The following is a 15,851-nucleotide window of genomic DNA, read 5'->3' as shown; positions in this document are numbered from 1 at the left end:
GGACAAACATGTTGTGAGATTTTTGTGAGAATAAGATTGTGAGCTAAACGCCACCTAATTTTTTTGTGTAAGTTTTTAACATTTCATTAAAGGGCAATGCAAGTATCATTGTGATCTTTCAGTGAAATATTTTAGATGTATGGTTTAAGTCAAATATTGTGTGGGATGTGACAGAAGAAATTTTAATCTCTCTCTCTCTCTCACACATACACATACACACACACACACACACACACACACACAATTGGATAAACAGAACCATCTATTTGATTGTTGAATTCTTCAAAGAGTAGAGTAGGTCAGGTGGTCCAATACAATAACCATGTCAATCAATGACCTAAAATTTTGTCGGAGATCTTTGTGTACAATTTGCTATTGATAAGATCGAACGAAAATTCATAAAGTCAGTTCAATACACGTTGAGGTATGAGAATCGAAATCAAAACCACCAAAATTCCAAATACCCATCGATTTTGATTCTTAATAAACAGATGAGAAAAAAAAAATATCAAGTGATGGAAACATTCTATATTCGTATATGCAAGTTTCTTTTTCATCATAAAATATAAAGAAAAAAAAAATCTTCTAAGAACACAACACATCTTCTACAAAACAATTAACAATATAATTGCAATTTTTTTTAGTAAATATATAAGTTAATTTTAAAAAAAAAAACTAAAATAAATCTTATTTTAAGTAATAAACTTATAAGAAAATGAATATTTTAATTTAAAATACGCAACTTATGTGAAAAGTTGAAAAAAAAAAACATATTATTAATGAAATGAAAAATGCACAAATACCTTTAACCATTTAAATGGTAAAACAAATTGGTTCCAGCTACTCGTAGATACCCATCGAGTAAAACAATCAGTTCTGGTTCCAGCTACTCGTAGGTGCCTATCGAGTAGAATTAAATGTGTACCCATTGACACTCCTATTACTTTGATTTTTCATTTGGGGACCACGCAGACTAAGTCTTGGGGTCGAAACCTTAAGGAAACCTCACCTTGGAAACTAAAATACTTAAAAAAAGAAAACTAAGATCTTAATCAATTAAGAGAATTACTATTGTCACACCAATTTTTACTAATACTACACTCTATGACCAATCCTTTAGTGATTTACATAGGAATCAATGTGTCATTAGTAAAAGTTGGTGTGGCAATAGCAAATCTCTTAATTGAAAAAGATCTTAGTAAACCCTTAGTCAGCCAATATATCTCAAGAACTCAATAATAAAATATCGAGTTGTCCAAAAGAAACGCTCACTCATTTTCTTTCTCTTTTCCTCTACTTCGTACGCTGTACTTGTGTGTTGATGTGAGAGTGACACTCCGAGAAAACCTCACACTTCTTTTCAACTCCCGATGTCTCTCTCAAACAGTGACTGAAGTGGCGTACTGCGCACCCCCACCTCTCTCTCTCTCTGGCTTTCGTTCGCTATTTCCTTTTAAACCGTTATCTACAGAAACTCAAACTCATTAGAGAACTAAAAAACGCGGATTTGAAGTACGAGTTTTTTTTAACTAATCTAGGGTTTTAAGGTTTTCGAGTTCTTCTGAGCTGGTTTTAGTTTGTTTTTAGGTCTTGATTCTAGAATTCGAAGAAACTAGAGTGAGTTTTTGGATGATAAGCTCTAGTAAGTTATTTTTGTTTGATGAATTTTGTTTCTGGAGATGACATGGATCCTCCATCGTTGATAAACGAAGCTTCGTTTCCTTCTGCGAACGCGTCTTCGTATAGTCTTACTGAGATTTGGCCATTTTCGATTAACTTAAGTGGTGGTGGTGGTGTTGGGGAATCTGGTGGTGTTTTGGGTTCGAGTAGCAGTGTTTTGGTACAAAATTCGGGTGTATTTGGGAATCGAAATGTTGGGGTTGTTGGGTTGAATGTTACAGAACAGAGAGGGAAGAAGCGAAGAGATGTAGCTTCAGATGACGAATCATTGAAACCTGTATCTATTAGCAGTGGAAATGAAATGGTAACTTTCGTGTTCATTTGGTTAATTTTGTTAAATTTTCTGAAAATTAAATCAATTAATGTGTATGAGATTGTAAATCTGATTTGGGTGAGTAATGTGGGGTGATTTTATGATTTTCTATTAGTTTATAAGTTTAGTTGTTCTTTAAATTTTATTGGAGTGGTTTGATTTGGTTTGGTTTTCGATTTTAAGCAGAACGATTGTGACGCTAAACGTCTGAAAGTTTCGGGATCTAGAGAAGAAAATGTGGATTTGAAGGGTGAGGCTGAGGTGGAAGCGAGTTCGGGTGCCGCTAACAAGGCAGCAGAACAAAGCACCCAACCCTCCGAGCCGCCTAAACATGACTACATTCATGTTCGAGCAAGAAGGGGTCAAGCGACTGATAGCCATAGCTTAGCAGAGAGAGTAATTTTCTTTATCCAAATAAAAGTGATGAGACCTTAAATAGAGAAAATTGACTTAGAATCACATATTTATACAAGAGAAATTCCCTAAAAACGTGATCAACTTTTGACGAAATTCCCATTCCGACTCACTGTTCATTTTAATTAACATGAAGAGCGAGATTGTAGGTATTTTAAAGTGATGATCTCGCTGATATAAGGTAGTGAGATCATTGATAATTATTTGAAAAGTGGCAATCTCACTAGTTATGAAAGTGACAAATCTTATCTCGTTTTTCATGTTTTGGGAATTAAAATGAACAGTGAGTCAAAATTGGAATTTTGTCATATTCAGCGCACGAAATGGTAATTTACCCTTTTTTATAATGTGATGTTTGTGTCTGATGTGCACAATATGGAAATCATGTATAACATAGATTGTAAAACAGTAGATCATGAATGAATCCTGTTTTGCTAACTAGAATTGTTGTAAAATCGTGGACCATCATCATGAAAACCTTATCCCGCCTACCTGGGATTAGCTAAACGAATCCCGTTTTACTTACTGGAATTGGCTCATTGAACAGGCAAGGAGAGAAAAAATTAGCGAGCGGATGAGAATTCTTCAAGATTTGGTCCCAGGATGTAATAAGGTGAAGTATTTTTTGTTGATTTTATGCTTTTAATTTAATGTTGTCACCTGTCATGTATGTAGAGATCTATATTTTTCATTTGCGGAGGAAATCTTAGTGAATTTTGTACCTTTTTTTGTAGTGTTTTTCATGTCTTCCAAATAAGTTGACCATCCAAGATCTATTTGTGATCTGTTCATATTTGAAAGTATTGGCCAATACATACCGGTATCAGCCAAGACCGATATGAAATATTGAACCCCCCCAAACATTGAATGTTTGGGGATGTTTATGTATCAGGTTCTTGTTAATGTGTGCCCTAAGGGCACATGTTAAAATGCATTAAATACACCTTGGGAATAAGCAACCGGGAGTATTTTTGGTCAAAAACAAAAAAAATTAGGGCAATTTCGGTACAAAAATCAGATCCCAAAGTGTATTAATGCACACGTTAACAAAATCTATGTATCAGAATGTATTAGTGGAGACAGTATGGTTTTTTTTCCTGGACCAAAACATTCCTCCTAAATGACATTTTAAATCTTGGGTTTGATACCCATTTTCAGTTTGATTTGTTTCCAAGGAATGTTTCTTAATTAGGGATATTTCATTTTGAAACAGGTTATCGGAAAAGCGTTGGTCCTTGATGAGATAATTAATTACATTCAATCACTTCAACGTCAGGTTGAGGTATGCTTCCTTCCTGTTTCTATAAATGTTGCTGCCATAGGTTATCACTGTTCTTTCCATCACCGTACATGAAACTGAGTTATATTAGATTACTCGATTCTGTAGTTCCTGTCGATGAAACTTGAAGCAGTTAATTCGAGAACCAGTCTCAGCATTGATGGATTTCCTTCCAAAGATGTAAGTAACTTGAGGACTGAAAATCATGCTTGATGTCTAGCTTAACATGTTAAACAACGTAAAAAGCATCGTAATAAAAGTTGAAGTGCTATTTATGTTCTTATATGTATTTCTCTTGGAGAAGCATTGACACCTTGTTATTGTGAAAATTGAATATTTATCATTGAAAAAGTATATGATAGACCTCACATTTACAAAAATGAACCCAAGTGGGTCATCAACTCGGATAGAGTCCATGGTTGAGAAATCGATCCAAGAGCAATAAATAAAGAAAAGGTAAAGCAAGATGCAATCATACACAAAAAGCACAGATATTTTTGCGTGGTTCCCTCAAGATTGAGATACGTCCCCGGATCACACCAATGCCACTATGAAGAGAAAATTCACAGTTACAGATTACACCCTTTCACCGAACATATATATTTTACATAATACCAATGAAATTATGGAAATGCCCTTGGGAAAATTTGTGTCCCTCTTACTTCCCTGTTTATTATGTTTTCATGCCTCTGGTTTTGTTTCTACTTTGGCTTTGGACTGTTCTCCCACTTATCAGCTGTCCAAAGCAGGTGTGCCGTAGTCTTGCTTTCATGGTGTGGCTGGAGAGAAATGCATGATTTGATATCTGATCCTATAGATTATAGCATTTTTTATGAAATGCCCTACTTGTAGAAACATCTCGTAGAATTGTACAGATTTATGTGTCACGTTTTTTTTGGTTTGAATGTAATGATTTTCTGACACCCCCCTCTGACACACGGCCCCCATCGCAGAACTGTAGATCATTTGCCTTGGGATACGCAGACACACAAATCTTTTCTTGAGTATCCCGAGGCAAATGATCTTCGGGTCTGTGATGGGAGCGTCATATTATCACAACTCTTGAAATAATACTGATACTAATTTATTATTTTTTTCAAATTCATAATAAAATAAAATTTAGGGAGAAAAAGCATAAAATCAGTTTTAATGCATACAGGTTTTTGTCATCTTGACAAAAACATATGTCATTATGAATATTAACAAAAACAGATGTACAGAAAAAGAAAAATTGATGCTAGACATTTTTTGTTATATGGTCCATTAAACAAGTTATTTTGTTCTACACAGACATTTGATACTGCTGGCATTGCATTTGTCTCACAAGCAACAAGGGAATATGGCCAAGTATCACCACCTGAGTGGCTACATATGCAGGTTGGTGGTGGCTTTGAAAAAGCTACATAATTTTGAAATTCCTCATCAATTGGCAATAAGGGCATCAAGCTGCCTCTCCCCTCCTCCTTTGACTCTCAAAAAGTATATCCTGGTCATCTTAATTAGTTCAAATAGGGACCTTATATTATTCTCTACATATGGTTTGGAGACTTGTTTTCTGTTTATATGATTGAACTTAAATTTAAAATCTCAACAGTCTCCATTTCTATGTGATTTAGAAAATTCAGTTTTTTTTTTTTTTTTAATCTCCATATATTCTCTAAAGAGGATTTCATGTGTGTCATTGTATTAGTAAACTTAAACAGAAACTCTTATAATAAATATTGATTGTTGTTAGATTATATATGCAATCTCACTAAATAATGGTGTTTTTTTTTTTCAGACATTGTCATATTCCCATATAATACTGATCTTGTTTTAACATTGTGTTTCATTAAGAGTTAGTGCTGTGGTGTGGCTATTCTTTATTAAGTTGGATGCCGTATTCTTTAGTAGAGGATTATTTCACTGTACTTTATGAATGAACAGGGAAATATGTAGAGTGTGCGATCACTTTTGCTTGCTTGTAAATTGTTTGAAGAGTCGTGATAATATTGATGTCCCCCCTCTGACACACACCCCCATCACAGAACCGTAGATCATTTGCCTTGGGATACACAAGAAAAAGATTTATGATTATACGTATCCTGAGGCAAATGGTCTACGGTTCTGTGATGGGGGCGTCAGAAAATCATTACTCTTGTTTGAAACATGTAAGTTTTCTTTTTTTTCTTTTCTTTTTAGGGCACACGGTGTTTGGTGTGGGTGAAGATACTTTGAAAAATGTTTCCCTATGTCAATCATTTATTATTCATTAGTTTGTTCTACGAACATCCGTTAGATATTTAACAGGAATGCCTACTAGTAACCCAACTGTTAATGGAATCACATGGGTTTGGGGAGAATTAAAGTGCATGTGCAATCCTGCACTCCTATAAAGCTTGGAGTTTTCAAAGTGGAGTGTTCGTAATCGCAAGGAATGATGGGACTTTGATTAATAGTGTGGCGTTCGGTCATGGATGTTGGAGAATTTATTTGTCTACTAGTGAAAATATTGCCCTAGTGACACATGAAGAGTCCCTTTAGCTTCGTTATCTGATCGGAAGCATTTGTAAACGAAACAATCATGAGCTTTGGTTGAAGTTATAGTTACAAAGTCAGAGTACAGGTTTAAAACAGTAAGGGACAACTTCAGAAAAAAATACCCCCCCCCCCCCCCAAATATATATATATGAAAATTCATAAAATCAAGTTATTATCATCAAGAGAAAAAGAAAGAAAGTGTCTAATATTTTTTTCCTGTGAAAAAAATGTGAAAAAAAAAAAAAAGCAAACAACAAGAAACAAAACGTCATTTTTTTATTACAATGAAAAAGTCACATTTTTTTTATCATTTTAACCATTAGAGATACAAGACATGTTTTAAACGCATTTTTTTTTTCTTAAAAAAGAACTCAGTTTTTGTTATTATGGTCGTAGTGGAATTCCATCTAAAGTAATGAAGTGTTGAAAGTGCATGTGCAATCCTACATTCATATAAAGCTTGGAGTTTTCTAAGTGGGGGTATTAGTAATTGGAAGGAATGATGGGACTTTCATTGAGTAGAGTAACATTAGGTCATGCATGTTGGAGAACTTATTTGTTTACTAGTGAAAGTATTGCCCTAGTGACACATGAGGAGTTCCACCTAAAGTAATGTCAAGTGTTATTCTTCATGTAAATCACTTTAACAAATAGCCAAACAATATGGGGAGGAAAAAAAAACATCATCGATATCCCAATGTGAATTGGGGCATTATTATTCTAAAAAGAAGAATTATTCAATGTCAGGTTCCGATATAATTCACATATGAATCGTGCAATTCATACTTAAATACGATTCATAGTGGATAGTATGTAATATGGTAGCTTTGTCTTTGAACACAATGCGTCGGAGATGTCAAAATTGCTGACTATGTTGGAAACTTGTGTGTTGAATGTCCATACCAATTGAATTGCTAGTGTAAGACTAAAATCAACTTTAGGATATTGAGTCCATAATAATACAAATGTGGAAAAACAAGTAAAAATCACAAATTCAATGTCTCTAAGGATCATTGAATCCAATCCAAATCGAAATATTACACTATTATTAATCAAAATAACTGAGCAAGATTTGAGCATCCCTTTCATCATTATCTATCGATGAATAAATTGAGAGTACCAAGAAATCCAATAGTATAAACCGATCTTGTAATCTCCCTTGTATGTGCAATTCTTCTATATGTAGAATAGAAATTTCAATCACCCAATACCTTTAGTTCTTGTGTGGAACAAGGAGTGCTTAACGTTATTCAGTAAGGGAGTGTTGTTCCCCTTTTATAGATGGGAGTTTCGTGACTTCAGGGACGTGTCGATTGCAATTTTCTAGATTTTGCAGGTTTTGACCAAAGTGACCCTGATAATTTTAAATTTTAAATGTTAAGATGATGGCATTTTTGAAATCCAAATTTTGGCACTTCTGACTTTTCACCTCAACCTTCTCTCATTATAATAGTAAAGAAGATGGAATGATCAACGAGGATGGTGATTATAAAATTAGAACTAGATGATTAAGGTGGAGGTGTGTTGCTAGAGAGTTATGTGACCGTTCCGTCTCAATTAACTTAAAAAAAAAAAACAAGAACTAGAGCAACTAGTGGCAACCCAACTTTTATTTATTAGACTACAATTTCTTAAATTATTTATCACACCCCGATTAAGATTAAAACACAATCTTCAAACACTACAAAGGCTGCTCAAATTATAATCTCAACATTATGACAATCATTCAAACAATTTCAGTAGTTGTTTACAATTATGATAAGGCTCATATAACATCCTAAACCCAAAAAAATAGAAATCCAACCAAAAACAAAAAATGGGAGAGCTTCTCTTGGCACCCTGACTTTTATGTTTTCTTTTAACTATTCACTTATTTTCTTTATTTTTAGTTGAGGTGTAATAAGCAAAATTTGGGGTGTCAAAAGCAACTAGATGGAGATATCAATGACTAGTGGAGGTGTGCTACTTGAGTGTTATGTGACTAATGCATCCCAATCAACAAAAATAATTTTTTTTTTTATAAAATGAAAATAAGAATGTTCTACTTTATTGAGCTAAATAGTGGGCAATCACGAAATATCACTTGTATGGATTGAGAATGGGAATAAAGAGGACACTGAGATAAATAAGTGAAAAAAAAAAAGATAAAATTAGTATGAGTGTTGATTTTGTAATTCAACCCGACAGAGTAACTAAAAAGCTCACTGACGTGGCAGGTGTAAGAACCGTAGATTTTTTTTTCCTTAAGATACACAATTGCACATGTTTTATGGGGATGTGCAAATGTGTATCCCGAGGAAAAATCTACACTTCTTACATTTGCCACGTCAGTGAATTTTTGAATTATCCTGTCAAGTTGAGTTACAAAATCATTACACAATTAGCAATGCACGTATTGTTAAAAAGAATGGGAGTAAACCCAATTGGCAATAAGTGAAAGGAAAGTCAACAAAGATGTTTTGATCCAGGGGTGGAGCCAAGATTTTGCACTTGTGGGAGCAAAACTAAAAATAAAAAATTGCGAGAGCAACAAATACAGGAAAAAAATTTGTGGGGGCAATGACGACGGATTTTCTTATCCATTGCAATAACTCATGTATCTTCATAGACTACGAAAATTCTTATGGGGGCAAGTGCCCCCTATGTAAATCTGCCTCTGTTTTGATCATGTTCAATGAAAGTTAAATATAATTTTGATTAGAAGGAATATTCAAGTTAAAGATTTTAAAAGAACGAGAGAAAATAAAAAAAAAGAATGTGGGTTGAGAGGCTTGTACCCACAACTCAATTGGTTGATATATTACAATGTAACTTTAAGGTTTTGGATTCAAGTTTGATCATTTTTTGTAGGTCTAGATGGGAAAATGAAATCTAAATTTGGGAGGATCTTTCGATGAAGGTGAAAATTCATTTTCCATGGAAATGTTATTCAGAGAAAATAACATTTTCACCTATTTTTCATGCACGATCAAATGCCCGTGAAAAGTCAAATTATATTCATAATTTTGTAGAATTAAAAACTTTTAAGTTTCAATTACTTTCTTCCACTTTCGAAATGATGAAAGGGGGGAAGTGGTCAAAGAAAAATAAAAGGACATTATTACAATCCAAATCAATGCCACCAAAGTTCTTCCAGTGACACCAATAAAGATTAAAGTGAAAGTTTGCTTTTATTTTCTTTATTAAAGTTTCTTTATCTATCTATATATATATATATGTGGTTAGAAGTTTGAGCTTTAAATCAAATAATACACATTTAAGCAAACCAAATGAATACTAAAGTAATTTGGGCAGTCTTGGAGGTAATCGAACGAATGAGTCAATGTGATCGGCCCAACACATTGACTCATTCAAAAGTCAAAATGACTGGTATTTTGAAAATCTTGGCCGAGTCAATTTATTTTGATATTTTTCATATAAAATAATTGGGTGGAGAGTATGATTTTGATTTTTTTTATTTTAGTATAATAATTAGTTGGAGGGTGGGATAGGGTCAAAGCCTACATTGATGTTACATTCATTTTATAGGTTTTTAATAATTTAAATTTAAATAAAATAAAATTTTATGATCGAATATTATTAATCAAGTTTAATATGATACAATTAATGAAAAAATCGATATAGTATCGACTGATACATTCCAATACAAATCGATACTTTTCAATACAACCCGATGCATTTAATGTTTCAGAGTCAATGTTTTGTATCGATCTTGGCCACGCCTACAACACGAATGTGACATTGTGTGTATCGATCTACAATTATTACAAGTATTTGTGATTCAAAACTTCAAATCCATTGACCTATAATTTTTGCAAATGTTGTGATCTGCATTAAATTTCTAATCTTATTTTATCTAATTAATGCCAAATTCTTTTAAAAAATCCAGTATGATTTTATCTTGAGTGGGACCTAAAAACCATGTCGTCATCCATAGAAATCTAAGTGACGTTTGTGAGGTTGTAAAGTATGTGTATAATGATACCACTGCATTGGGGATCACACTTTTCGTATCCAATGTATCGGAAAAAACTTTGAAGCGACCAGTCCGCTTCAAAATTTTGAAGAAACCCTTTTCATTGGATTACACGTGGCATTGTTTTAAGGAGGTGTTTCTAATTTTAACAGAAATATTGGACGTGAAATAAATTCAAAATGCCACATGTCTTATAACGAGGAGGTTCCTTCCAAGTCGGACTCCAATGTATCATTGACCATTTCTCTAACATGTCCCCTTTAGAGTCCATGTACCCCCCCCCCCCCCCCCCCCCAAAGAAAAAAAAAATTAAATAAATAAATAAACTCCAAGAAAATATATATATCTAACACAATTAAAAGTGTTGAGTGTTGATTGATGAATCAAGGGTATGGATGCAGGGCAACAATATTATTTCTTTGCATTTCTTTTTAAAAGAAAGAAAAAAAAAATGGAAAAACAGGTTGACCCATAACAACGATCAACATGCCTAAATTACCTAAGACAACTTCGTTCGCTTAGTATCTTCCACCAACAATTGTTCAAAAGCTAACCCCAAGGGGTTAGCTCAATGGAAATTTCGGAATTATAAGTGTTAATGACTAAAGGTCATGAGTTCGTTACCAATGTGAGCATTAATTCCTCAGGAAGCCACCTGTGAGGGCACATTCTCACTTACCTGGTGCGTGTGATGTGTGGGCGTTGCACGTGCCGCAAGGCCTAGTCCTTAGACAAGACCATGGTCTATGGATAAAGCAAAGCCTAGATACGAGACCTGTCCATTGACTACAGGGATACCCAATTATCAAAAAAAAAAATTGATCAAAAGCTAGTAGTTGATCCAGCTCGATATGTGGGTTCATTGGTCATGGGGGTTGGATTTGATTGAGTAAGACAAATAAGCTTTTCATTAATCCATCATCTTTGATTGAATAGAAATGTTGAATGCAAAGATGGGGATCACTCTCATCATAATCACTAACAAAAGCAAAGATTAGTGACAAATGGGAGGACTTGTATCGAAGCTTGTGCCATAGGAAAATTTTGCCCAATCGTGGCCTTCAGTAGTGGAGGGACCAAGAGCAACGTCCATCGCCGATCCTTTCATAGTTACACTCTGAATTTATAGTTCAATTCTTGTTGGAAAAACCTTCAAACCTCATGCACGAAATAATTTAAGATAACAAACAAGATAAAAATAAATGAGAAAAATCAACCACAACACGAGATTTACGTGAAAAACCCTAAATTAGAGAAAACCCACAGATCCCCATCAATTATACTATTTACAAAGGTCAAATAGAAATTACAATGCTTCTCTGGTAGAAAATTACTATATATATCCCTAACAAAATAAGTCTTTACATAAATTAGTGAAAATTATAAAAATACACTTAGCTCAACCGATGAAATGCATACAGATAATTTAACAATACCTCCTTATTGAACAATTCTTGTTGGAATTTTAATCGATTTAAACATTTTCTCAAAACCAATTTTGTTTTTATTTAATGAAATTCTTATTACTCCAATAGAAGTGGTTTCCTGATTGGATTGATGAGTTTTTCATATAGGAGTTTGGTTCAAATCGAAAACTAGAACTTGCAATCTAGTGAAAGTTTTCATTCTCTAGGAGATGTGATTTCCTAATTTACAGTGGAGTGATATCCTCCTAGGTTTCCTACTGTTCTATGAAGGGGTGACTTTAGAAAATATCACATTTGTAAAGGTGGAGGATGTCCTCTCCCTCTCACAATCTTACAAGTTCATCCCATCGTTTTAACTTAGAGAATGGTAGGGGGTAGAGCACCATGTTTTTCTAATCTTGTGTTCGCAAGTTAAGATAAAAGTAGAGATAGCTTTTGCAATCCGTTGTTCAAGAGCATTTGAGAATCTTTCCATTCTATTCGGTTTAAGCTTGCTAATCGATACGTGTGTCGTCAATTTGAAATCACCATTATTTTGTTTATTTGATGAAATTGATTAAATGTATGTGTGTGACGGGGGTTTTGGATCATAGTCCTTGACTAGCAAGGGCGATGCAACTGTCCTCTTAGAGCACCATATCTCGCCCAAATCCCCCAAGTAGATGCAATACCCTCACAAACTACACATACCAGGTAAGCAAGGAAAATTTCATGTGGATGATCAACGAGGGACTTGAACTCAGGAACCTCTCCCTTTTTAGAGGGATGCCTTGGCCTCTGTGACCAACGCTCATTGGTTAAATTGATTAAATGTTAGGGTTAAAGATCTGTGTAAACAGGTTTAAAAACCAACAATACTATCAAACCTCCACATTACTATAAATCTTACAAAGTTCTCTCATGTAGTTCCTTCTTTTCCTACCTTTCAATTCACTATTGTTGCTATATATAATCGATTGGCTTTGCTACGATGTGACGACAAAAAATCTTGTTGGGCTCTTTCAAAGAGAAACTTCAAAGCAAAACCTACTGATTACACAACATGTGCATTATCACCATCGATTGAATCACTATTGGAATGGACGAAAAATGGCCATACGGTGGAAAGGACATGCCATGAGCCCTATTTGTTCTTAGAAAGTTTCAAAATGGTTGGTGACCCATCAAAGATTTTAGATTCGGAGTTGATAGGAGTGATGCCAATAGCTGTAAAGGACTAATGATGCAATTGCTAATATACTAATGGTGGAAATGTCTTTTAGTCATCCATTTATCTATTTAGAAACTTTTGATTATAGGGTTATTTGGACACACCCCTCCATATTTTGGGTCAATATTAAAGATGTCCCCTTATATTTTGAAACTGATGACATGATCCCTTGACCTAGGTTTTATAATAAAAGACTATCATAAAATAACTCAAAAGTCCTTGTCTTCAATCTTTGACAAACATATTGGTTTTCTCCCCAAAATCAACCTTCAACCTTAAGGTGTAGATTTTTAACCATCGTCATAAATCTTGTTAAGATTCTCTCTACTTCAACATTCATACCTAAAGTACAAGTAAGGTTTTTTAGAGAAGTACATAGATGAAATTTTGATGAAAAAATCAAGAATATTTACGAAACACTGGAGATAATGGGTTGATAACGAGATTGAATAAATTAAAAATGATGTAATTAAGAGGTTAACAGTTTGAAGATGAAAGAATTTTAAAATTTGATCTTTAAACTTTAAGAACACCAAGGATTTTTGAAGAAGGGGCAAGTTGGGTAAAAAAATCAAAAGTTGAAGACGAGGTCGAACAAGTTAAAAGTAGTTTAATTTAAGAATAATGATTTTCTGACTCCCCTCTCATACATACTCCCCCATACTCTCCTAACGTGGCATGGGCTAGAACCATATATTTTATCAGGATACACTACATATATTTATGGAGATGTGTAGTTGTGTATCCTGATGAAATCTATGGTTCTAGTACATTGCATGTCAAGAGAGTATGTCCAAGGGGGGAGCCACCAGAAAATCACAACTCTTTATTTAGAGATTAACTTTGTTAATATGAAAATTTTTGGAAAAAAAAAAAAATCAATGATTTTTTTATTAGAAGTTGAGGATAAGGGTATTTAAGTCATTTTGCAATAGTATTTCTTACAAAACCTATGTGAAAGAGGCCTGTCATTGGTTTGCAAACATGGGGGTGTCTCTAATATTGACAAAAGGTGGAGGGTCATGTCTCAATCACCCTTGATTATCTCACCAGCTCTGCTAGTCCTCTTTAATGCAACAACTTCCAATATTAAATATCTTACATAAATTGTACACTTGACACGATTTGAAATTTGAAACCACCAAACATGCACATTTCAACTATCAAAAAGACTTCACATGCATGGTTTATTACTTATTATTAAGTAATCAAGTTGTTTTTAAAATATGATTAATATAATTTTTAAGCAATAATTTAAAAAAAAAATAGATAATAATTTTCTTAGAAAGGTCAATGGTGTCACTATGCGCTTCCATATTTTGAATAATCAGTAATTATATCTTATAATTTCAAATGTCCACTTTAAAATAAATATAAAAAAAAAGTAAACTTATGAGCAAACCTTAGTATACATCATCATTGGTTGTAAAAAAAATAAAAAATAAGCATCAAGTTTGAGGGGAAATTATTATAACAATTATGTATTCGGTGAAAATTATTTAATCAATCATTTTTCAAATATTTATAAAAATGATTCTATATTTAATATCATGAATTAATATAATTTTAAGGGAGAATTACTATAATATGGTTAAATATTTTAATATTTAAATCTAGTTTTTCAAAAATGAATTAAGCCGCTAAACAATCCAATGTTTTAGAAACTCATTGGATTATTCAGAGTTTTGAATGGAGGCTAAATTGCGAGGGCACTAGAGTAAACTATTAAAAAGCTGGACAGTCCAGGGTTTTAATCATTCAAAGGGCATTTTTGGTAAAGTAATGTATTTTATCACATTAAAACGATGGACAATTTAACGAGTTACTAAAACATTGGATTGTCTACCGACTTAATTTGTTATTGGTAATTTTTGGAAAAATTGATTCTTTTTTAAAGATGATAATATTTAATCATTTTTTAGTAATTTTTCCTAATTTTAAATGTATTGCACGAAGAATTTGATAAATCAACCTTATATCCTTCAATTGAATGTAAGGATACATACGTAATTAAAATGCTACTCTCGAACCACGGGTCAAGGCTCTCCCTCGACATGATTGTTAGGATGCTAGGGATTGCCAAGAAAAACATATCCGTAGAAAAAAGTGTATTAATCCCTATTAGATTAAAATTGACTGTTAATAAATTTGCAATTTCCCTCAAATTCTAACGGTCATGTTGACGATGAGCCTCAACCGTGAGTTGAGAGGAGAAAAGTCCCATAAGTGAATATCATATGTAGTTATACATAATACGTTTTTTTTTAAGAGTCGCAATCCGCATCGATGCCTGTTCCTATAACAATGTTAGGTATCTACATGGCAAATTTTTATTGGAGTTCAAACACATCGGATTATGTGCACAACTAAGTTAAGAGTCCCAAGTGTTTTAAACTCCAACAAAAATGTGTCAAGCAGACACCTTACCATTATTATAGGAACAAGACACCTAGATCCTAACTTTTTGTTTTTTTAATATAGCGAAGCCGAGATCCCATAGTGTCTATGTGGTACAATTTGATTAGGAAATAAATAGATTGGGTTGCATGGCTTGATTACTAGTACGAGGTGTTTTAAACACCAACTAAACACATGCCATATAAACACTATGTATAGGATCCTGACACTTGAGTGGACACTTCTTATTATTATGGACTTTTAGCATAAAAATACCATAGGTTTATGGCAATGGCAAAAAATGGCCACTTTTTTTTTAATACTCAAAAGATGACTATTTGCTTTAGTAACTCATGTTTTTTTGATAAAAATGACCTCACCGATAATTTTTCTACTTAGAAAAATAATCTTTTAAATTATAACTTCCTCCCTTCCAACATTTTATACCATTGAAAGATAGAAAGAAATCCATTTTATCTACCAAAACTTATCAAAAAATTCATTGAAGTTTATCAAAGAGGCTCTAGATTTGAGGAACAATGGTGAACCTTTTAGATCTACGCATTTTCATGTTTGATCCACAATATATTGAAAATTTCCACAAAATGTTGTCAATTTCTTATATATATATATAT

The 15,851-nt window shown here is 33.3% G+C and overlaps 1 protein-coding gene across 2 annotated transcripts; it reads left to right on the top strand.

The window, feature by feature from the left end:
- Positions 1 to 1,297: 1,297 nt before the first annotated feature.
- Positions 1,298 to 5,425, top strand: LOC147394911 (transcription factor bHLH79-like). Of its 2 annotated transcripts, none has more exons than XM_086454613.1 (6): positions 1,298 to 1,984; positions 2,177 to 2,389; positions 2,955 to 3,020; positions 3,621 to 3,689; positions 3,795 to 3,866; positions 4,977 to 5,425. In XM_086454613.1, the coding sequence occupies exons 1-6, from the start codon at positions 1,661 to 1,663 to the stop codon at positions 5,091 to 5,093; spliced, it is 861 nt and encodes a 286-aa protein (XP_086310739.1). In that variant the 5' UTR covers positions 1,298 to 1,660; the 3' UTR covers positions 5,094 to 5,425. The 2 variants fall into 2 exon arrangements, with proteins under 2 accessions (XP_086310739.1, XP_086310741.1); XM_086454615.1 differs by having other exon boundaries at positions 1,310 to 1,984; positions 2,180 to 2,389.
- Positions 5,426 to 15,851: the final 10,426 nt, after the last annotated feature.

This window comes from Akebia trifoliata, chromosome 9 (genome assembly GCF_017979445.1).
Source record: "Akebia trifoliata isolate Shusen 1 chromosome 9, ASM1797944v1, whole genome shotgun sequence".
Lineage (NCBI taxonomy): Eukaryota > Viridiplantae > Streptophyta > Magnoliopsida > Ranunculales > Lardizabalaceae > Akebia > Akebia trifoliata.
The sequence above is the reverse complement of the archived record's forward strand: the minus strand, read 5'-3'. Positions and strand labels throughout refer to the sequence as shown.